At 31.1% G+C, this 23,646-nt stretch overlaps 2 protein-coding genes across 2 annotated transcripts; one reads left to right on the top strand and one right to left on the bottom strand.

The window, feature by feature from the left end:
- The first annotated feature begins 14,679 nt into the window (after nucleotides 1–14,679).
- LOC112511111 (auxin response factor 4-like) lies at nucleotides 14,680–19,481 on the top strand. Its single transcript, XM_025116555.1, has 12 exons — nucleotides 14,680–15,230; nucleotides 15,328–15,384; nucleotides 15,604–15,759; nucleotides 15,873–15,957; nucleotides 16,056–16,146; nucleotides 16,253–16,417; nucleotides 16,497–16,616; nucleotides 16,687–16,762; nucleotides 17,692–17,857; nucleotides 17,939–18,708; nucleotides 18,795–18,985; nucleotides 19,149–19,481. Exons 1-12 carry the CDS (start codon nucleotides 14,895–14,897, stop codon nucleotides 19,306–19,308), a joined length of 2,373 nt encoding a protein of 790 aa, XP_024972323.1. The 5' UTR covers nucleotides 14,680–14,894; the 3' UTR covers nucleotides 19,309–19,481.
- A 245-nt stretch (nucleotides 19,482–19,726) lies between these two features.
- Nucleotides 19,727–23,014, bottom strand: LOC112511118 (isovaleryl-CoA dehydrogenase, mitochondrial-like). Its single transcript, XM_025116568.1, has 15 exons — nucleotides 22,891–23,014; nucleotides 22,715–22,798; nucleotides 22,061–22,118; nucleotides 21,792–21,916; nucleotides 21,665–21,709; nucleotides 21,506–21,554; nucleotides 21,305–21,414; nucleotides 21,105–21,181; nucleotides 20,932–20,982; nucleotides 20,786–20,850; nucleotides 20,457–20,611; nucleotides 20,325–20,365; nucleotides 20,155–20,209; nucleotides 19,964–20,020; nucleotides 19,727–19,895 (listed from the first exon to the last, which is right to left on the bottom strand). Exons 1-15 carry the CDS (start codon nucleotides 23,011–23,013, stop codon nucleotides 19,749–19,751), a joined length of 1,242 nt encoding a protein of 413 aa, XP_024972336.1. The 5' UTR covers nucleotide 23,014; the 3' UTR covers nucleotides 19,727–19,748.
- Nucleotides 23,015–23,646: the final 632 nt, after the last annotated feature.

Below are 23,646 nucleotides of genomic sequence, written 5' to 3'. Positions count from 1 at the left end.
AGGAACTATTGTTCACAAACTGTTCATATTGTGTTCATACCTGTTTTTTTTATTTATTTACTTTCGTGTAGCAACTATTCTTATTATATTCATATTGTGTTCATAAATGCTATACAGTCCAAGTTCATATATATGTCAATTTTTGTTCGTATTTGACACAATGGTTCATATATATATATATATGTATATATATATGTATATATATATATATGTATGTATATATATATATATATGTATATATATATATATATATGTATGTGTGTGTGTGTTCATATGGTTCTTATATTAACAAAAATAAATTAACAAAAATAATTAGATTTTTTGATTTTGTAACTCCCAATTAATGATATGGGAGTTGCATAAAAAAAATTACCTAAATACCCTTTTCACTTTTGTTCACATATGTTCTTTGAAATTATAAATTTAAAAAATTAATTTTTTATCATGATTAATCACAACCGTTCATTGTAAGAATCAATGGCCAAGATTGGTTAACAAAGTTAACACAATAATCTTGGTTAACATTTGAACCAGCCCCTATATATATATATATATATATATAGGGTTGGGTTCACGTGAGACCAAAGATTTTTAGTGAGATCCGTAAGACCAATTTATGTTCATTGATCAACTTTATGAGCTAATAATCTAATGATCTAAAATTACACGGTGACAATATTGTGATTATTGAGAAGTCTTGTGACAATTTTGTGATTATGAATGTTTAGATTGTAGATTTAATCCAAGTGTTAAGAATTGGTCTTACGGGTCTCACGAAAAACCTTTGGTCTCACATGATCTCAAGTCTATATATATATATATATATATATATATATATATATATATATATGGGCTTAATTATTTAAGAACTTCAATTTTTGTGAGATATGATATTCATTCTAACCTTAATTTAAGATAATAACTGTTATTCATTAAATAAAAAAAATGCATTTTTTAGGAAATTTTACACATCTTCTTTTCTCGTTCTCCTCTCAACTCTTTGTTAACATATATACGCATAATTAAATGTGCACACATGGTGAACAAATTGTGAACGCAAAGTAAACAATCTTAAGAAATTTTCCTAGGGTGGTCACAAATTGTAGGGTTTAGGCTTAGTTTGTGAGCAAAAGATCTTGTAAGAAGTAGAGTTAAGGTATGAAGCATCAGAATGGATTCAGATCCTTAATCACCTTTAATCTCAAACTCATCCATGAATCTCAAATTCAACCATGAATCGTGCTTGATATGAGAATTGATCTGGTGTATCTTAGTGTATCTCATTCTAATGTGCATCCACGGGCGAATATCCATTTTTACGCTTCTCACCTTAACCCTCCTCAGCGGAACCCAACCCTAGTTTATGTTCACAAACTATACCAAATTTCATAGATTTAAACTATGGTAAATATTTAAGAAAATATGAGAATGGCCAAATCACATATGATTTTACTAACATCACGTAAAAAATCACATGCGGTTCACGCAACTTTGCCAAGCGACCTTGCCACACGACCATAGGGTCATCGGCCCACTTTTTTACCATTAATGTAAAATCACATGTAATTTAAAGTATCTAATTTGATCATTCTCTTATTTTCTTAATAGGTATTATTCTCGTATCAACCTACCCTCTCTCTCTCTCTCTCTCTATATATATATATATATGTATATATATATATATTATATACATATATAATAATCTATAATGTTAACTCACATGTGTATTTTCAATAAGGTGTTCTTAAACTTTTTTCCTTAATGGATTCACATATGAATCTTTCTCATTTTTTTTTATTAACCTGGATATCTAACCCGTTATGCGAGCTGACTAATCCTAGGACGACCACCTGTTTTGCAGATAGTCCGAAGTCACCGCATTTGAACCTCCGTGGCCACAAGGGGATTTTTATTCCTCTTTGGATCTGAACCTGGGACTCCTAATACTTTTGACCTTTGGAGACAAGTTCAAACCAATCAGACACCACCTTTGTGGTTGAATCTTTCCCTTCTTACGTTCTTATGATATTTAATATTTTTTATCCGAAACTATTATTATTATTATTATTATTATAAAGGTAGATAAATATTAGAGGTGTGCAAGTGCAAGCTTTCAATCATGGAGATACACTTTGTCTCCTGAGGTTGCCCCCACTTGTGTGGTTGCAAACCATTTTAGTTAAAGTTGTCTTCACCCACTTTTAACTTTCTTTTTAATACTATATGTTAATGCCCTAAACAACTCCAAAAACTTTAATCAAAGTTAAATATGTATATATATATATATATATATATATATATATAATGTAATTTATTGGTAATATTTAAGTAGTGTTACAAGAAGGACAATGTAGGTATTTCCTAAAAAATTAATATAATTATCTGAAAATTTGTCTACAAAATTTTAATAAAGTTATTACTTTTGGATTGGAAGTATGGGGGACCAGAGATCATGAAGACATATAATTACAGGGTACGATGAATGCGGGCAATATACCATCCATCATCAACTATGTATACGTTGGTCCCTACTCTTCCCCGACAAACATACATTTCGATTAAAGTTGTTTGCCCATGCATACCACTTTTATACTTCACATCTTCAATCGCATTTTCGATAACTTAACAAATAATATCAACTTTAATATGATTAATGGATTACCAACAATGTGCTAAGATTTTATCTCACTCCAACCTTTATATTCATTATACGTAAATAACTTACCGACATTTATAATGACGGTAGATCTCATTACTTTTAACGTTTCATATGATCAATCCTAATTGAAGAGAATCACTAGATCAACACTAATAAGATACACTAGATTAATTTTCTTTTAAAGCATAATTTATGGGTTATTTCACGATTAAAAGTGATCAAATTTCCATATCTCTTATTATACTTCTCACTTTAACTCATATATATATATATATATATGTATGTATGTATATATGTATGTATGTATGTATGTGTGTGTTAAAATAAAATTAAAAAAAATAATACATATTTTAGAGAAAGTTTGACCAAAATCTCGAAAGAAAAAAACATTGATGTAACATATGCTTATGTTGTAGTTGTAGTCATGTGATGTAGGTTTGTCTTGCAACAAAAAGGGAAGTTAGTGAGGCCTACCATATTCGAGTAATTTTCCCGATTTCACCAAACATCATTCTTTCTTACAAATCCACAACATTCGGGTCGGATCTTAACCGGACCCGCTTAATGAATTTTGTGCTTATCTGGTTTTGTTGGTTTTGATCTCGGTCCTTCTAGAAGTGGTTCATTTTCTTTCTATACGAAATTAAACTCTCAAAATCCATAATTGGTTCCGACTCAATGTAACGTGTTCCGAACCTTAACCGACACTAATTTTTTATTTTAAAAAAATCAATTTTTAAGTATTTTTTCCCTACAAGTTTCTAATAGGATTTTGTTTTTCTAATCGAGCAACGGAATATAAATTTCAAATATCATTTGATACTCCGTTCGTAGTTCATAGTTGTTGGAAACTTGGAATATCTAGTTATATTAGTCTTCAAAAAGCCTAAACGACAACCTTTATTGAATAACATTGTGTGTAGTCATTTTCCGATTCAAATTGGTGTAAAACGATTAAACTGCTCCTTGTCAATTAAGATGAGTTTGTGCTACATGATTTTGATAATTTCTACCTTGACCTTGAACACGTCTTCGATGTCGACTGGGTGCTTCTCACTTGACTTCATAATCACATATTCACAACTAAGTTGCCTACTATGAGGATCTAACAGTAAGGAGTCTGTAAAATGTGAATAAAGTTCTCATGCGAGAGTTCATCTCCTTCGCTTATCTTGTTTTTTAAGGTTAGAGTGAATCGGTCCCTAAGGAACCCCCAAAATGGTTGTTGTCCGATGGGTACACGAAAGTTACGAAGTTGCTCTGACAATTTCAAGAATAACCATTTGGAAAGTATCCCAAACATCATATTTTCATGTGCTAAGTTAGGAATTGAACAACGCGATCATGTTGGTGGTGGATTAAGCACGGGAATCGTCGGCGGTAAATGCCATTTGTTGGAACACAAATACAAAACTAATAGCAAATACTGAGAACCAAAAACAAATGAAAATAACAAATTATACAGAATAATGAGTGTTGTCTATGTTCCAAAGTATGGTAATTTTTCCAACATCCCACAACACTTATATTGACTGTTAGATGGTCAAAACGGCCATTTTATGTCGTCCAACGGCTATACAATAGTTGTATAACGGCTAGTTTTTGTTTTGAAATGTGACCTGGATGAGCCGAGGCTTTTAATCGAGCCTAAAATATTTTCTTAAAAGAAACCACATATAAGTATCAACTAATAACAATATCATAAAATATAATTAATTGTACTTCTTTATTAGTTGAATGGTAGTTGCAGGGTAATTTGATGAGTAAGTGGATGGTATTTGGATTCGATTGACTCGGTTTTATTGGATTATGAATAACCAATCCATAAACCGACTGATCCAATTTTCAGCATTGAAATCTCAAATCCGCTCCAATCCAATTACGATTGAATAATCAATTATAGTCGATCGATTTCGACCAAATCAATAATTTTTAATTGGATCGAATGACTTTCTACATATCTTGAATTTAGTCTTAGTTGGTGCTCATCGTGCCTCACCGCTTTGGTCAACTCTAAAAAACTAACAATTAATAATATACACACACACGAAGGATAATTGTGAGAATAAGAGTTAAAGTGAGAAGTGTAAAAAAATAATTGAACTACAGATTATTTTTAAATCTTAAACCAATCCATGAATTGAGCTTCATAAGAGAATTGATCCGGTGTTTGTCATTAGAGTTGATGTAATAGAACTATTCAATTAGGATCAATCCAAGAATGTAAATTCAGAGTTAACGTGAAATGGAGAAGTCGGACATGTTGGATAATGGGTGAATACAAATTTAGAGAGAAAAATGTTTATTTTAAAATTCATGAAAACAAATTGGATAAATTCAGGTTTACTGGTTATTTTAAAATTTATGTATATTATTAAACTATCATATGTGACTATAAAAGTTATTATTTAACTAAAAAAATAGCATTTAAATCATTTTACCAATTATTTATAAATTGAGTATTTTTCGTATATTTATCTGTTATCAATAAAAATTGTAAATCACATGTATTAAAACAACAATAAATTATAAATCATATATAAGGATGAAAATGACAATAATTTACAAACTATAGGGATGAAAACCACGATATCTAAATCACAATTTTTAACAAACAATAGGGACTAAAAACATAATCTAGTCTAAAATTAATTGTGTCTAATTAAGTTACAGATTTAGTCCCTATAGTATGTTGGATTTCATGGTTTTTGTGTTTTGTACTTCATTATTACATACTAAACCCGTAATGTATCCGTTTTGTTTTGATCTCTCCTACTAATTTTTGTCACCTTCCAACTATGAAATATCCTCATATGAGAGCAATATGATCATTTTACCCTTAAAGTGTGATGCAGCCATGACAATGATGTCGTATTGATTAAATTATTATTTATTTTTCAGTTTTGCATCCCACCTTCGTTAACCGAATAACCACCAGTCGACCACTACCACAAGTGCAAACAGCAGATACAAAATACACGTAATTCAAACCACAAATCTTAAATCAAATACATAACTAATGTAAATTCAAATACAAAATTATATATTCCAAATAAAAAAATATATAAAAAACAACAAACCCCTAATACATCTTCACTTATTGTAATCGTTTCGTCAAGAAACTCAACCTATCGTTATCAGAGGGGAACAAGGTTTTTACTCATATGTATCCTCATGTTGTCATCATCAACGAAATTAGGGCTCCCAGTTAAAAATTTTGAGGACATCCAAACAAGGAGTCTGAAGTTTGATCTGTCAAAATCTAATTTATTGAGGATGAAGTACTCGTGATTGGGTTGGTTTGTTGAAGCTTCATTGCATTACCTTGTAAAATTTTAACCTCATACGATTCCCGCTCGTCAAATCATTCCCCCATCTTTTGTGGAAGTACACTATCACATTGACACTGGAACCATCTTAACTACTATATCATTTACTTGCTTTTTGATATCTCCATTGCGTTGCGAAGGTGCACATGCTTAATTATTAAACCGTAAAGAAATATAAATTAGTAGATGAGATAATAAGCTATTAAACTCGTTAAACAGTAAATTATTGATGACCGAGTTTCTTATAATCTCTTTTAATTTTTTCAAAAACATCGATACGTGTGTTAGTAAAGTGTTGTATTGGATTTTTAAAAAAAATTGGTGAAAGAAAAAGACGTTTTTGTCCTTGTGTATATATGCAATACTGTCTGAATTTTGAGGTGATGAGTGATGAAGGGTAATATAAATATTTGAGCTTTAAGACAAAACATGTCTTTAATCACCACCAAAAAGCACCAAATCAGGACTCGCATGCCAACTGTTTTGACCACTTTTTATACTTTCCCCAAACTACCCTTTTTCTACCAAGGACTAGTTTGGTAATTCTCTCTCTTTCTAAAAATATCAACATGCCTATTATAAATATAATAATCAAATTAATTTTAATCTATCAATTTTTAAATAATTAGTGAAATGCATCAATTCTTTTCTAAAGCGCAATTCATGTATGAACATGAGATTAAAAGTGATCAAAGGTTCAGATATCTTTTTACGTTTCTCACACAATCTTTCGCCTAAAAAAACAATGTTGCTTGTGCCACTTAGAAACGTTGTTGGGATCAAAATAACCAATACATATGCTCCACTTTGTTCGATTATTTAACCATCACTAGATATCCCAACCACTGTTTCTTTGATGTTGACTTGTTTATTTGAACCTAATGTTTTCTTCTTCTTTTCGATCAGCCTTCATCTGTTGTCTTCCTCATGTTATGGGTCAAAACACCTTTAATGATGATTACCAGGTTTTGTATGTAACTGATTATTATAGTTTTCATTTAACAAGAACCAAAATCATTGAAATAAGCGACCTAAAATGCATAAATTAATACATAATATTTCAAAACATCATACAAAAAACATTATGTATTATGTAAAATAAAAATTTTAATGTTTTCATATGTCTAAATGGAATTTGACGATGTCCAAGTCAAAGTGATGTCCAATTGACGGTCCTACATTTGACCCCATTTGGTCAAAATCGATGAGTTAAACGTGGGATGTGCCCTTTGCCCTCCTCAAATTCCCATTGCCTACCCCAAAAATACAACTCTTTTTTTTTTTTTTCATTTACTAATCATTATTATTTTGTAAAATAAATTAAAAAATGTTTGTTATAATTAATAAAAAAAAAAGTATCTTTCGAAAACCCAAATTTTCATTTCAAGTTAAACCAGAGAAAATGTTTATACCGAACACTCCTTTAAATTTGTATTTCATTAAATTTAATTATTGATATAAACTTTATATGCTTGGACTTCAATTTTGTTTTATTTAAAAAAATAAATAAATAATATGATCTTAACAAAAAAAGAGCTTATTAATAGCATGCATATACATTTATTCATCTGTAACATGATTAGTATATGACATAAAAAGCTCTGTGGGTGTTATTAATACAAGAATTTATATTGGATTAAATTTATTAAAAAATGGAATGTATAAAAAAAATATAAAGAAAGAAGGACCATGCATATTTACTTTAAAGTAGCTTCCAAAGAGACAGGGAAAGATCAACTTCACGTGCTTTTGTTTGGAAGGGGACGATTGATCGATTAGTCACTTGGTCGTATGAAAACGACATCCCATAATAATCTAATTATATCTTCCTAATTTATTTTTTATTTTATTATATTTAAAACTTACCCGATGAATATGGTAAATATCAAGAATCTAACCCGGTAAGAGCAAGACAAAAACACGAGTCTTCCCCGATAAGTGAGACTGATAACTCTTACCATGGTAAGCGTTTATCAGGTAAATTATTACATACAATGTCGTTTTTGTAAACTAATATCTTACTCGTTAAGTAAATAATGGTGTTGAATTTTACTTGTTAATGCTTAACTGTTAAATGTTTGATAAATAACCTCTTAGGTTATCTTACAATGATCGTTTATTTATTCGTTGACAAAATGTATTTTAATCTAATAATTTTTGTATATGTTTGATCAAATTTAAATTAATTTATTAAGTTGGCCATGTGGTCAATGGATATCCCTGCAATTTGAAGATGATTATGTATTTTATTGAATAAAAGAAAACAGTTAATTCATTGTAATAAAATATAATACATGAGATAATATTTTAAATTTTTTGAAGTTGTGATTATTTTAATACATTTTAATTATTTAATAAAGAAATAGATTAATTAATGTTTATAATTAATTTTACTTGATAATTTAATACTAAACTTTGTTGCAACTTAAGACCCGTTTAATAAGTACTTATCATGTAATTTTTCTTACTAGCTAAGTATGGGAATGATTGAAAATTTTATCAGATAAAAGTGATGATAATGATTGAACATTACATAATAAGAGGTTGTTTACCAAAAATTTTATTAAGTCTTGTATGGATAAATTTGTCTGTCTTGATAAATGGGTGGTGTCGTTTATTTTTTCTATCTGAATCAACAGTTTGAATAACATAAATGACCGACTTACTCCCGAATATTAAATATTTGAACATCAAAACAAAACAAAAATCATAAAGAGGCCGAAGATGCGGTGTCTCATATGGGAAGAAGGCGGTGCTTTAAATAAGGGGTAGGAGTGTCATTTTTGTGGCTGAATGAGGACAACACACAATTTATATCTGTGTGAATAAGTCGTAAGTAAACAACCCAAATAAGTTGTATGAATAAGTCAGATAAACCAATAAGCCTAATTAAGCCGCAAGTAAACAACCCCTAAGTGAGAGTGGCGACTCTTATCCGGTTATTATCTAACAGGCACATTGTTATATATGATATCATTTTGATAGATTAAAATCTTACCCAGTTAAGTAAGTGAAAATGTTGACTTTTAACGATAAACAATTATTGAGTAAACATTTCAAATTAATTATTGTTTAATCATCATCAATCCCTCATAACATGTTTTCTAATAAAACTTAATTATTTATAGATACAATGATTCTAAATTCACCCTTACTAATTCTTTATTATTTGCATTAACATCAATAGTAAATTAACCATAAGGATTGTGATGGAATATTTCATCTCTTCATTGTTCAATTCCATAATAATTGTAGCAACCAACTTTATTAAGATTGATTTTTTACAGTCGCAATTTACTAGGATTAATCAAGTTATCCATCTAAAAAAACATCAATATTGAATTATTAATAGAAAAATAAGTTCGTATTTACAAAAATAACCCGAGGAAGCAAGGAGAAGTGGTGGTTGGAGGGGCAGGGCAATATCGTAATCTGGAAAAATAGAGGAGCAGCAGGAGCAGAGCAAGAGCAGGAGCAGGAGCAGCGGCATAGGGTTTAGCAAAAAGGGTAAAAAGTAGTTGTAACGTAAAAAGTGGGGGTTTTAATGGCATATTTGTAATTAAAAGAGAAAACCCAGGGCTTTCTGTGTCGGCCAAAACTAGGCTTTTTTGTCTTCATTCATCCAAAAGAATGTGTGTGGTGGGGTCCATTGCCCAGCGCCAAAGCCGCAGGCCTCCTATCCCCGATGCTCTCCCACCTTCACTCCCACGCGCGTCTATATCACTTTTCATCTATTTTCCATTTTTACAATTATCGAAATCAAATTTCAACATTTTTATTACATGTTTTCTGATGCCATAAGATTAAAGATGAAAATCAATGATATAAAGTTTTATTTGTTTTTAAAAATAGAAAAAGTAATAAATAAAGAAGCGCGTGGGAGTGGGAGTGATGAGACGGGAGAGATATGTAAAAAGGATGGACTGGTCGAGGGGAAGCACTGAGTCACTGAGTAAGTAGTTTATAATTACTAAACAGCCCCTTACCCCCACCACTCGCTGCCAAAAGCTTCACGCCCCCACCTTTACATTGACAACTCTTCCCCCCTTCTTTCCACTTCTTAAACATTGGTCGTTATTACTACATTAATTCTATACTTTCCCTTTTCCATTTATTTTATTTCAATTCTTTTATACTTCCTCTTCTAAACTAAGCCTTTGTTTTTATCCACTAACTGCTTACTGTTATCATTTATTTTATCGATTGAGTTTGACAAAGATAAAAAATCTTAGCCGATAAAAAACATAATACAAACTGATGTAAGATCCCACATTGGTTGGTGAGGAGAACAAATGTTTTCTTATAAGAGGCTTAATACCCCATCTACCAGATGTATTTTAAAACCGTGAATTTAGGTGTATGGACAAAACGGACAATATTTAGTATGGTTGGTATGGAATGTTACAAACCCCACAATTTATTTTGATGACCAAAAATGTTATATGAAAAGGTAAGTTTGGGCAATTTCTCTTGCCAGTAAGTGCTTGTCTGGTAAATGTTCGGTAAGCAGCCCCTAACTGTTTATATTACTATTTTAGTTTGTCCAAAATAATTAAGGTAAAATTGTCACTTTGTTAAAAAGTGTGATAAATATACATTTTGAAACTATGCATCTTTTTCATTGTGGAATCCATTTATAAAATACTAGAAGGGTACTCGTGCAATGCAACGAGATATATATCGATTTTAGTATTTCGTTTTATTCCGTCTTTGTAAATGTTTTAATACGGTTTTTATGTGGTTTTGAGAAAGAAATAATGATTTTATTTTTGAATAAGATATAAATTTGAGTATATCTTAAAAATTCAAAAATAAATATATCAATATTAGTATCAAATTAACTATTCAAAAATTATTATTTTTTGTGTAATTTCTTTGATTCATTTTTTATTATAATTTAATTTAAATTTAATAACGAAATAATTTATTTTTGCTTTAATAAATCTTTTATAAGAATAATATTAAGTAATCTGTTGGAACTCAATGGTTATCCTAATTATATTTTAGATTTTTAATATTTAAAATGAAATATTTATCTTGTATTTGACGATGTTTATCTACAATTAGTTACACGAATTCTAACATGAAGCTTTAATAAGTTGTACTTATGCACAATTTACTTGTAATCTTGAGTTTAAGTAATATGCATTAATAAACAATACTTTACACATAAAAAATGGTTTTTAAGAGTTTTTGTCAAATAATTTATAATATAGTATAAATATTATATTTATTTGAAAATTTTTGTTGATTAGTAATGTTAATTGTTAAAGTAGTAATCCTTTTTGCAAAATAAAGTAATAATTAAATATGGAATAGATAGTTAGTTATATTTTTACTTTTTTAATTTAGAAGATAATATGTAATTAATAAAATAATCATTTAGATAGTTATATTTTTGTTTGTTAAAATTATCCATTTACAAGTATTTAGGATAATTCTATTATTAATTATAAATTTAATTACAGATAACTTTAAGGTTTGGTATTAGTTTATTATTTTTGTTTATTTAATAACAAATAAAATAAACAAAAATATCAACTATTTTCCATGCCATTCAAAAGTGAGGCCATGATATAAACAACTACCAAATTCAATTAATGTTTAACAAATTATATTTATAAATGTATTGTATATATTTGTGTTACAGCAATAAAAAGTACTTCAACATGGATGCCTTTGACTGTTAAATCAATTTAGTATTGAATTATCCTACTTGTAGCTTTTTTTCAAGTACATAATAATTATACATGGTAGATGTATATTATATATGTAATTAAGGTACCATTGAATAAATGACTATTTTGTATCGTACTTGTACTTTTGTTGGTAAATACTATACTTATTAAAATGCTAAAAGAATTTTACGATAAATAATTCTAACAGTGATATTTGAAGTCACTAAAAAAATCAGGTTTTAATAATATTAAAAATGTCTAAATGTCATAATAAACTATTTTATAGGTTTAAATCATAAAATGTCATATCTATAAGTTCAAAAAAATTTAAAAAATATTTAAAAAAAAGAGGTTTTAGAGTTTTTTATAATAGGATGGAACCACAAAGAGATAAAACAAAGTTTTCTTCATATTTGAAACATTAAATTTTAGAGAAGAGAGAACATAAAAAAAGAATATTTAAATGTTTGTTGAAATATTAATATTAAATTTATTAAATATTTTAATAATATAATTACGATAGAATATCAAATAGATATATCGTTGGAATTAAATATGATTTTTTTTTTTGGGATTTTGAGTTTTACATTTTCTATTTGGGAAGCATAATTATATCGTTGGAATTAAATATAATCAAAGTTAGAAAATCTCTTATAGTTAAGTGTGATTTATAGACTTTAATCATCATTTTAGTATTTTAAAAAAATACGAGAAAATTGATATATATATTAAGTAGATCCTTTTAAGTTGGATTTTTGAAAATGTTTTAGATTATCATATAATTTTATCAATACCAGTTAATTTATCATACATAACCTTGATTAACATAATATTATATAAATGGATGTAATAAAAAAATTGTTATAGGAGTTGTCCCTAAAGATTAAAGTATCTTTAAACACACCCCCATTATTTTAACTTTAATGGATTCCTTATGTTGGGTTTTGTGTGATTAGATTTTTCATGACTTTTCCCCAACTAAAATTCATATTTTTGGAATAATTTTTGGTTTCATGGGTTTTCTTTTGTACACATATTTCCATTTTAGGGCATGCAGAAAAGATGTGAATTTGGTGAACTCAAAGATTGGGATATGAAAGGTGTATAAAAATGGCAAGAATAAAACTATATTATTATTTATTTATTTCTTTTTTAATAAAAATAATATGACTTTCTTTGAAAGCTACAATGGGGATTGTTGCTTTTATTGTTACCACTCACCAATTAAATTATCTTCATTGGAAAAAGTTAGTATTATGTGTTTGTTGGCACAAAAATCCAATCTTTTCATTTGACTTTTTGGTAGACATCTATTTTTAATAATGAAAAATCAATATTAATAGTAATACAAACATTTAAAATCAATTTTAATATTGGCTAAAATGTAATTTTATCTTCTAATTTTTGCATGGAAATGAAATTTGGCAGTGTTGAATTTTCTTGGTTTATCGGATTTTATTTATTCGTTGAAAAATCGTGACAATGTTCATTTATGTTTGTACTTTTAATGAAATTAAGTTCATTAGTCATATTTTATACATTTGGTAAATGAACGTGTTCGTTACATTGATTACATTATATGATACTTTTTGATCTTTATTACTACGCATTAAATAATAACCCAATGTTTGAGCAATTACATAATTTAATACATATTTAAGATATTAATTTTAACTACTTTAATATAATTTAGAATTAAAATCAAAAGAGAGTTAAATAAAGTGAACACTAATTTTGTAGGTAAAAGAAAGGAAAAGTGTGGGTTTGATTTGATCCTTTGAGGGAGTGTGCGTGCAGTGTGGGTTCTCTCTTGTCTCAAATTAATTTCATTTAAAAATACAATTAATAATTGCTACAAATTTACTGAATTTTTTTTTATAATTATTGTCAAATTTTAAACATCTAGATTTGATATATAGTTTAAGAAAAGGTATTAGGTTTTAATTTAGAAATATTTTAAAGATAGAATAAATACAAACTGTAAAATTAATCTGTTTCCATTACGGTTTTTTTTTTAATATTATCTTAACAACTTATTTAATGTTTATGTATTTTATTTTGATTAAAAATTCTCATCAAATATATATAAAATTATAAAAATTCTTAAAAACCACTTTTTATGCGTAAAATATTGTTTATTAATGCATATTACTTAAAACTCAAGATTGCAAGTAGATTCTGCATAAATAGAACTTATTAAAGTTTCATATCTGAATTCGTGTAACTAACTGCAGATAGACATAATCAAATACATGATAAACATCTCATTTTAAATATAAAAAATCTAAAATATAATTAGGATAATCATTGAGTTCTATCAGAATACTTAATTATTATTTTTATAAAATGTTATATAATTACACCAAAAATAAATTATTTCGTTATTAAACTTAAATTAAATTATAATTAAAAAATAAATTAAAAAAATTACATAAAAAAATGAGAACTTTTAAATAGTTGATTTGATATTAACATTGATATGTTTTTTTTTTAAATTTTTATTATATCTTCAAATTTATATTTTATTCAAAAATTCATTGCTTTCTTAAAAACAGATAAAATCGTATTATAACATCGACATAAACAAATAATAAAATAGAACATTAAAATCGAGATGTGTCTCGCTGCATTGCACGAGTACTCTTCTGGTATCAATAAAAATGTGCACCAAACACTCTAATTTGTAAGTGAAACTATCTAATATTAAATATGTTTCAAAACATAATTTAATAAAGAAGAAAGAAGATGTTTATAGAGTAATATTTGATTAGGTTGGAAAAAAAATCTTGAAGTTAAAAAGGACATAAGACCACATTGGCTTTTTCTGCCTTTTGTTTCAACTTTTGTTTCTGTGCTACCTATGCATTTGTCCATGTCTGCCTTCCTTCCTTCCTCTGCTTGCCTTCCCTCTTTTTACTTTCTAAACAACATAATGGGTTAGCAATCATACTCTCAATTTCCTCCCAAGTTTTCTTCTTTCATAAATTTCAATCTCTTTTTTTCCATTTCTTGTTCATATTCTTGTTGGGTGTCATGAAAAACCATGTCTTTCCTTTGCGTTCTTGATTTTGCCCCATGATTTGACTTCATTTCCTCAAGTTTCTTGTCCCCTTCATATCAAGAATCAACTGATTGTTCTTATCTTAGAAATCCCACCTTCTTTTTTCCATTTTTTTGGTTTCAAGAATCACTTGGGAGAATAGGGGAAAACTGAAGTTGGGGTTTGTGATGGAGATTGATCTGAATCATGCAGTGAGTGGTCACAATGCTGAATCTTGTGGGAATGAAGGGGATTCATCACTATCAATTTCATCAAACTCCTCAAATTCTTCCTTAAAGTCCCCAATTTCAAACCCTTCTGCCTCAATTTACATGGAACTCTGGCATGCTTGTGCTGGCCCTCTTACCACTCTCCCAAATAAAGGAAATGTGGTTGTTTACTTCCCTCAAGGTCACTTGGAACAAATTGCCTCACACTCATCCACTCACTTTTCACCCATTGAAGTTCCCTCTTTGGGACTCCCTCCTCTGATTTTTTGCAAAATTGTTGATGTTCAATTGCTTGTAAGTTCTTCAATTTCCCCTTTTTTCTTTATTGGGTATTCTTTTCTTCACTCAATTTCACGTTTTTTTTAACCTTTCACCCAATTCTTGAAAACAGGCAAACAAGGAGAACGATGAGGTCTACACAAAGCTCATTCTTTTGCCTCTGCCAGAGGTAAAATTGGTTCCCAGTTTTAACCATTTTGAAAGTTTCGACTTAAATTCGTTAAAATTTTAAATAAATTCGATTTCCCCCTTTGTTATTTCCTTTGATGCTGCTGCATTCTGGTAATTGGGATGTTTGCGTATGCAACCTTTTTGGTAAGAAAGATCTTGTTTTTGATCTTCGAGTAGTTAATTCTAGTAACAAGGAATTTAATTTTATAATTTGCAGGGAAATTTGCAAGAAAGTGAGGAGGAGGGTGGGGGGGTTGCACCCGTAAGATCAACCCCTCAAATGTTCTGCAAAACACTCACTGCTTCTGACACATCCACCCATGGCGGATTCTCGGTTCCTCGACGAGCTGCTGAAGATTGTTTCCCACCTCTGGTACGATATTTCACCTACTTTTTTAGGGTTCTTGATGCTTTCCCATGTGCAAATTGACCAAATTTGTTCATTATTTGTGTAAATTTAGTTTGTATTTACTGGTTGTGTGTTAGGATTATAAGCAGCAGAGGCCCAGCCAAGAACTAATTGCTAAGGATCTCCATGGAGTAGAATGGAAATTTAGGCATATTTATAGAGGTGAATTTGGTTAAGTAATTCAATTAGGGTTTTGATTCAAGTCAAAATTTCAAATTTAATTCATATATTGATTTGGGAACCGAATCATGTTCTTACAGGTCAGCCTAGGCGGCATTTGCTTACGACAGGTTGGAGCATCTTTGTAAGCCAAAAAAATCTTGTTTCAGGGGATGCAGTTCTCTTTTTGAGGTATCTTTTTGTAGTTTCTTTCGGGTTTTTTTAATCAATAAGCAATCAGAATTGAAAACTTAATCTGTTTTAGGTCTCATTGATCCATTTGTTATGGTGGTTTTAGGGGGGAAGGAGGAGAACTGAGACTAGGAACTCGAAGAGCTACTCGACCAAGAAACGTCCTTCCTGATACAACCATGGGAAACTTGAATTCTTATTCCGAAATTCTTGCTTCTGTCGCTAATGCAGTGTCAACCAACACCACTTTTCATGTTTTCTACAGTCCAAGGTGAGTTCTAGAAACATGAATCTTGATTGCTGTGCTTTAGTTGACTTATTTTTCCAAATAACAGAAGACATTAATGCAGGTCTAGTCGGGCGGATTTTGTTGTTCCTTATACAAAGTACGTGAAATCAATTAGTAATATGATATCTATGGGTGCAAGATTCAAAATGAAATTCTGTATGGATGAGTCTCCTGAACGAAGGTATGCATCATGCACAGTTTCTTTATGGTCGATAGTCTTTGGAAAAGAGTTACATTTCGATTTCTTGCAGGTTCAGTGGAGTTGTGACGGGTGTAGGTGATATGGATCCTTACAAATGGCCCAACTCAAAATGGAGATGCCTAATGGTACATGCCATAACTTTTCAACTTAATTTACAGAAACATTTTGTTACAAATTTTGTTGTTGCTGGTAACCGAGCAAAAAACTGAGATCACAACAAAATCGGACTTAAGTTTATAGAACCAAATAATCGTGCTCCTATGTAAATGTGTTGCAATAAGTTCATAGGGTGCATCTAGGCTGCCTAACAAGTTTTTTTAGGAATTTTTGAGATAAAGTGTCTTATTAGCTTTTTTTCATGAGATACTTTCTCAAATAATGTCATATAAAGAAACTAATAGGACGTCTTATTTTCAAATGGTCCTTAAAAAGCCTATTAGGATGCCCAAAAACGTTCTATTAGCTTATTGTAACACATTTACTTAGGATGCATAATTCTTTGGTCCCTATAAAGCTGATTTTCAGGACAGTTAGGGGATGTTTGGTTGTTTTTTCATTAAGTCCTGTATGGATAAAATTGTTTTTGTGGACTAATCTGTCTGTATAGATTAGGAAGGTTTCTGTTTGGGAGGGTTTTTTCATAGATGGAAGGAGCGTGTTTTTTAATTGGGTGGAGTAGGTTTGGAAAAACCTTGGCTTTCTGTATTAAGCTCCCCCTAGAAGCTTACTGAATAAGCCACTTTCTATATTATTAAGCCACCATCAAACAGTCATGTATAGCTGAGCGAATAAGCTGTGAGTCCCATTAAGCTCGTCAAGCTGCTAACTGACAGACCCTTAGACGTTTCTGGTGTTCTATAAAGCCAGTTTTGTTGTCATGTGAACAATGGTTTGTGGATCTGTGATGTTAGGCTCCATAACTGAATATAGACTTTTCATTAGAGTTAGGATCCGAGGGGTCCCAACATATATGGTCGAAGTTTGGTCCTCAACAAGGCTTCTATTGTGTTTAGATAGAAGTGTATATTTACTTGCTTTCTTGCCTCGAAAACAGGTGAGGTGGGACGAAGATATTGGAAATGATCATCAAGAACGAATATCTCCATGGGAGATTGATCTTTCTGGTGGGGCTTTTCCATTGTTAAGCATTCAGTCCTCCCCACGACTCAAGAAACTGCGTGCAGGTCTGCATGCAACTCCTTCTGGTCACCCTGCAACTGGTATGAATCGTTCTTGAATCGAACATATGGAACCATTGAGTTTTTCTACACACGTTAGTAATTTACATTCTCTTTTTGCAGCACGGGGTGGATATGTAGACTTTGAGGAGTCTGTCGTAAGATCCTCTAAGGTCTTGCAAGGTCAAGAAAATGTAGGTCCGGTATCACCTCTGTATGGGCGTGATAAGATGAACTCGTTGAGCTTTGGGGTACAACCCTCGATGCATCCGAGTTTTCCCCCAAATGGGATGATGATGGCAAGGAGTACAAATTTTGTTGGTGAAATTATGAGGAGTACTCATCATCAGCCACTCCCAGCCACCCCTTACTCGGGCTTTCTGGAATCTGATAATGCTAGATTCCCGAAGGTCTTGCAAGGTCAAGAAATTTGCTCGTTGAGATCATTGACCGGAAAACCCAACATCGGTTCTTGGGGCCCACCAAGAACCGATGTTGGTAATGGCCGTCGCAATGTTCTCAACATGTATAGAAGCCCTGAGAATCCCGGTTTCTATCCACTTGGTTCTGAAGGTGGCAGAAACTTTGGGTTTCCAAATACTGGTGTTTGTGAAGCAAGACCGAATCCAGGTCCAGCCATGCCTACAAACTTCACGCGATTTCCCATCGTTCCACCTTCCATTGGAAATGGGATCATGAGGGATAATGTGGGCGAGCTTCAGGTTCCCGTAGAGAAAATTGTCGGTGCGACGATTGAACCAAATTCAAGCAGCGAAAAAGATGACGGTGCTTCAGATAGCATAGAGAGCAGCTGTAAACTCTTTGGTTTTCCATTGAATGAAGTTGCTCCATTGGTAGATGCTAAAAGTTTAAACAAGAGGAGTTGTACCAAGGTAGAGTTGGATTCTAATTTAAACCATGCTTCATTGATAGTTGATGATCCATCGGCTAATTTCTTGGATTTGGTTTTGGAGTGTAGGTTCACAAGCAAGGAAACAAGGTTGGAAGGGCGATTGATCTGTCAAAAATGTCAAGTTACGGTGAGTTGTTCTTGGAGCTGGAATCATTGTTTAACATGGAAGGCATGTTCAGTAATCCAAATGGTGGATGGCGACTACTGTATACCGATGAAGAGAATGACATGATGGTTGTGGGGGATGATCCATGGGAGTAAGTAGTTATACCTTAACTCTAGTATTCATGAATAAGAAGCCAACTGTTTATTCATGATGAATAACACTAAAGTATTCATAAGAATGATGATATTCATTATGAATAGTTGGTTCTGAAAATGTTAAACAGTAACTAAAAGGTAGATGTTTGTGAATAACAGCGAGTTTGCAAGGATGGCTACAAAGATACACATATACAGTGCAGAAGAAGTGGAAAAGCTGATGAGCAGTGGGGTGATCAGTGACAACACAAGCTGCTTGGAGGAGGCACCGGCTGTAGTCGATACAGCTAAGTCTTCATCAGTCGGTCATCCGGATTAATTAAAATCATCATCACTGTTTTATGGGGTTGCTTGTTGTTTTGTGTTTGTTATGCAGAGCAAGTTTCAAGTACTTGCTTGCCAAGACTTTGATGCAACAGTATGTAGCCAAATAAGTTGCACCTAGACTTTGGGTTTTCTCATGGCTTCTTATGTTATCGTGCGTTTTCTGAGTGTTTGAGGTGTATTTATATGTTTCTTTGTTGAATCGTTGTAGCAGTAAGGAGGCGGGAATCATATCTGAAAAAGTCTGATCGGACCTATTTTCATACCAGATGTCGGGCTTGGCCTGGCCCCCAAAAAGCTTGGTTTTTCTAGAATCATGATGGTGTAATCGAAAGAGTATTTCAGTTGAGTTTGACACATAATAATTAGGATATATGTATTATTACATATTGAAAATGAGAGACTAAATCTTTATTTAATAAACTTGGTTATATATCATTGGTCCTTGAAGAGTTCGCGACCCATAAGCATTCTTCTAATCTCGCTAGTTCCGGCAGCAATCTCATACAATTTGGCATCACGAAGATATCGGCCCGTTGGGTACTCATTCATATACCCATTCCCACCTAAGCATTGAATAGCCTGCAAACAATTACCAAAATGAATATTGCATGAATTAAGTGGAAAATTAATTAGTTAATTTGTTGCACCTGTAGAGCAACTTGAGTAGCATTTTCAGCAGCAACAAGTATAACTCCAGCACAGTCCTGTAACAGTTATGTACAAACCCTTATGCACAAGGCATACATACATATATATATATAACCCATAAAAATATTGCACATCTATATCTATATATATATATATATATATATATATATCAGATTGAAATTGTAGGTACCTTTGAAATGACCTTCCCATTGTCACAGTCCCTTGCAACAGAATATACATATGATCTGTGACGACATTAATGAATCACTTGTCAATATATATATATATATATATATATATATGCACATAATACATGGCCAAGAGTTATATATGGAGTCAGAGTCACCGTGTTTCATTTACCTGGAAGACTGCAAAGAAGCATACATGTCTGCAATTTTTCCCTGTTTAAAATCAATTTGTGCAAGAGTTGAATTAAAAGAAGAAGAATTAATTAGAAACATGCATGTGTGTAGTGATATGATATGTAGGTACCTGCATAAGTTGAAACTCCCCAATGGGGCGCCCAAATTGTTCTCTTTGGCGGACATAAGGAAGAGCAACATCTAGACATGCCTGCATTATCCCAATTGGTCCAGCTGCAAGTACCAGTCTCTCTAAATCTAAACCCGACATCATGATATAAACTCCTGTAATTTATTTCAACATATATATATATATATATAGCATTAGTCGAATGTTCAAATAAGATATGATACATAGCGTGAGTGGTAAAAAAATGAAAGTTTATATTAAAAATATCTATTTGAATATGCATACATGAATCCATATATATGCAAATATTGAAACATGAGGTAAGCTACCTTTTCCCTCTTCACCAAGAATATTCTCTTTAGGAACGAAGCAATTCTCAAACACAAGCTCGTATCTAAGATGAGTAAGAATTAATTTGTCAGAAACTTGATTAATTATTATCAAGTTTAATCGATCAACTAGGAATTATACGTACGTCCCACTTCCACGCATTCCAAGTTTATCCAATTTTTGGGCAGCATTGAATCTGAGTCCAAAATTAATTTATATATTCAGGGATGGATATTTAGAAAGCTTAACTTTAATTTAAAAAAGGAAGAAGAATTAAATTAACCTATTTTTGTAATATATAACAAAATAAAGACGTACCCAGGCGTCCCTTTCTCTACAATAAATGCTGTTATCCCTTTGGAGCGAGCATTAACATCTGTTTTAGCATAAACCACCTAACGGAAACCAATATATATATATATATACATCAGTTGTCGTCGATATGCATTATTACCAACTAATCAGTAATTAATAGAAAAAATTAAAGATGACAATTGATATTATATATATATATATACCAAGGTATCAGCAATTCCACCATTGGAGCACCACATCTTGTTCCCGTTTAGAACATAACCACCATCCACACGTTCAGCTTTGCATTTGATGCCAACAGCATCTGACCCAGCTGCATTCAAGAAAAGACCGAGTTGTACATGAAAAGCATGTACTTAATAACAATATGAAATGAATTATAAAAGCAGCAGCAGAATTATTACCACCAGGCTCGCTGATGGAAAGAGCTCCCACATGCTCTCCACTGATTAACTAATTCATAGGAACCATTACAGTATTTAATGAAACAAAAAGTCCATCGAATTTATAATTACAAGCATATTAATTTGTTATATGTTTTTCCAGGTTAAATTAAAATTAACCTTTCGCAAATATTTGTCCTTCTGGGTTGCATTTCCATGCCTCACCTATAACACCAATCAGGAAGCTGTTCATTAATTAAACCCACAACGTAATTACTATATATATAAATTATAAGTAATTAATTACCAACTGACTAAGGCAGACGTTAGAATGGACACCATACGACAACCCAACTGATGCTGATGCACGGCTAATCTCCTCCATCGCCAAGCAATGATATAAATATCCAACGTCTAGTCCTCCATATTCCGCTACACATACATATAATAAGACTCATTTTTTACATTCTCAAAACAAATTACTAGCTACTTTTCAACTGATTTGCATCTTCCTCTCTCTCTCTCTCTCTCTCTCTCTATATATATATATATATATAGTAATGGAAGCAGGTGTACCTGGAGCAGTAAGTCCATGAAGATTGAAGTCCCCCATTAGTTTCCATAAGTTAACATCCTGGAATCCGTGAATAGAAGATTGTAAGCAGTTGATTGCAAACATGTTTTACATTGTCAACTGAGGGAAAAAAGAAATCGCGACACATGTTCCCATATTTTTCCATTCATCGTGTATAATGAACGCAATTCTTTTTACAACATTCAGGATAATTAATTAATACACCATTCATGATTAATATCTAAGAGACGTGACGTCTTCTTCTTTGAACCTGCCTCTATAAAGAGAGAGAGAGAGAAAGAGTCGGATTCAAATGAAAACAATAACCGAATAAGAGAACACGAGAATAACCAAGTCACTTGTGATTTAACACTAAATTCACATGTGATTTGTGCAACCTTATGTCACACGCACATTCTTGCATTGACCATTTTCTATAATCATATGTGGTTTCAGTGCAAAGTCACATGTGATTTCGTCGTTCTTGTGTTCTCTTATATTGACTATCTTCTCGTTTGAGCCTTGTCAAAATATACACTTAAATATTCATGAGACTATAAAGGGTTGTTTTTGTACATGCATGAAAAACAGATGCTTAGATAAAACAAATATAACAAATGAATTAATGATTTTGTGCAAGAATAATTGAATGGAACCTCTGGGAAAGAATCCATCTTATCAATTTTATCTGCATGGGGAGCAATCTGGTCTTGGGCAAATTGCTGAACACCTTCTTTGAACTGTACGTAATCATGATCATGCAACAAATTAATTAATTGAAAATACAATTAAAATCTAATATATATATATATATATGTATGTATATATATACTTTTATTTGTGTTTCATCGAATAGCATAGAGGTTGAAAAGAAAGCAGCAGGTGTTCTTTGTGGTAGTGATGCACCAACTCTTTGTCGTGCGACTGCTACAGCTACAGCTAATCTTTGCATCATCTTTTGATTTATGTGACTACATACGCATTGGATGTATAAATAGAGAAACAACGATCGACTTTTAATAAAAATAAAATTAATTCAAAATTAATTAATGATGTACATTAAATAAACAACGGCGTCTGAATTTAAATTGAATTAATGTACATAGGGATTAGGATAATGAATTTTGTAGCATACTTTCCCATTATTAGCATAAGGACCAATTAGCTTGCTTTTAGTAAATTTTATATTTTTGGAAAAACTTGCTATTAATATTTTATATCTTTGATTTTTCTATATATTAGTGAAGTGATTTAATTAAATATCTTGTTGTAAATTACTAAAAACCACGTGTTTTTTAAAATATGTTGTATGAAATAGATCCACCAAATTCTAAAGGGTTTGGAAGGAGTCGTTCCCTCTTAAGTTGAATGCCTCAATCTCTTTCGATGTTGCATGAAGTATTGTTTATTAATGTATATTTATTAAAATTTAATATTACAAATAAATTATGCGTAAGTACAACTTATTAAAAATTCATGTTTAAATTCGTGTAACTAATAGGCAGATTAACATAATCAAATAGAGAATAAACATCTCATTTTAAATATAAACTTTTTCTAAAATACAATTAGGATAGTCATTGACTTC

Source organism: Cynara cardunculus (genome assembly GCF_001531365.2).
Source record: "Cynara cardunculus var. scolymus isolate 2C chromosome LG 1, CcrdV1, whole genome shotgun sequence".
NCBI lineage: Eukaryota > Viridiplantae > Streptophyta > Magnoliopsida > Asterales > Asteraceae > Cynara > Cynara cardunculus.
This window is presented reverse-complemented; position numbering and strand designations above follow the sequence as displayed.

Excerpts from the sequence above, each read along its gene's own strand:
- LOC112511118 (XM_025116568.1), bottom strand. The coding sequence starts at position 23,013 with ATGATGCAAAGATTAGCTGTAGCTGTAGCAGTCGCACGACAAAGAGTT. Across the intron at positions 20,612-20,785 it reads TCTTGGTGAAGAGGGAAAAG|GAGTTTATATCATGATGTCG; the intron begins GTAGCTTACCTC and ends AATAAATTACAG. Across the intron at positions 20,366-20,456 it reads GGGAGTTTCAACTTATGCAG|GGAAAAATTGCAGACATGTA; the intron begins GTACCTACATAT and ends GATTTTAAACAG.
- LOC112511111 (XM_025116555.1), top strand. The coding sequence starts at position 14,895 with ATGGAGATTGATCTGAATCATGCAGTGAGTGGTCACAATGCTGAATCT. Across the intron at positions 15,385-15,603 it reads TTCTTTTGCCTCTGCCAGAG|GGAAATTTGCAAGAAAGTGA; the intron begins GTAAAATTGGTT and ends TATAATTTGCAG. Across the intron at positions 16,617-16,686 it reads GATGAGTCTCCTGAACGAAG|GTTCAGTGGAGTTGTGACGG; the intron begins GTATGCATCATG and ends GATTTCTTGCAG.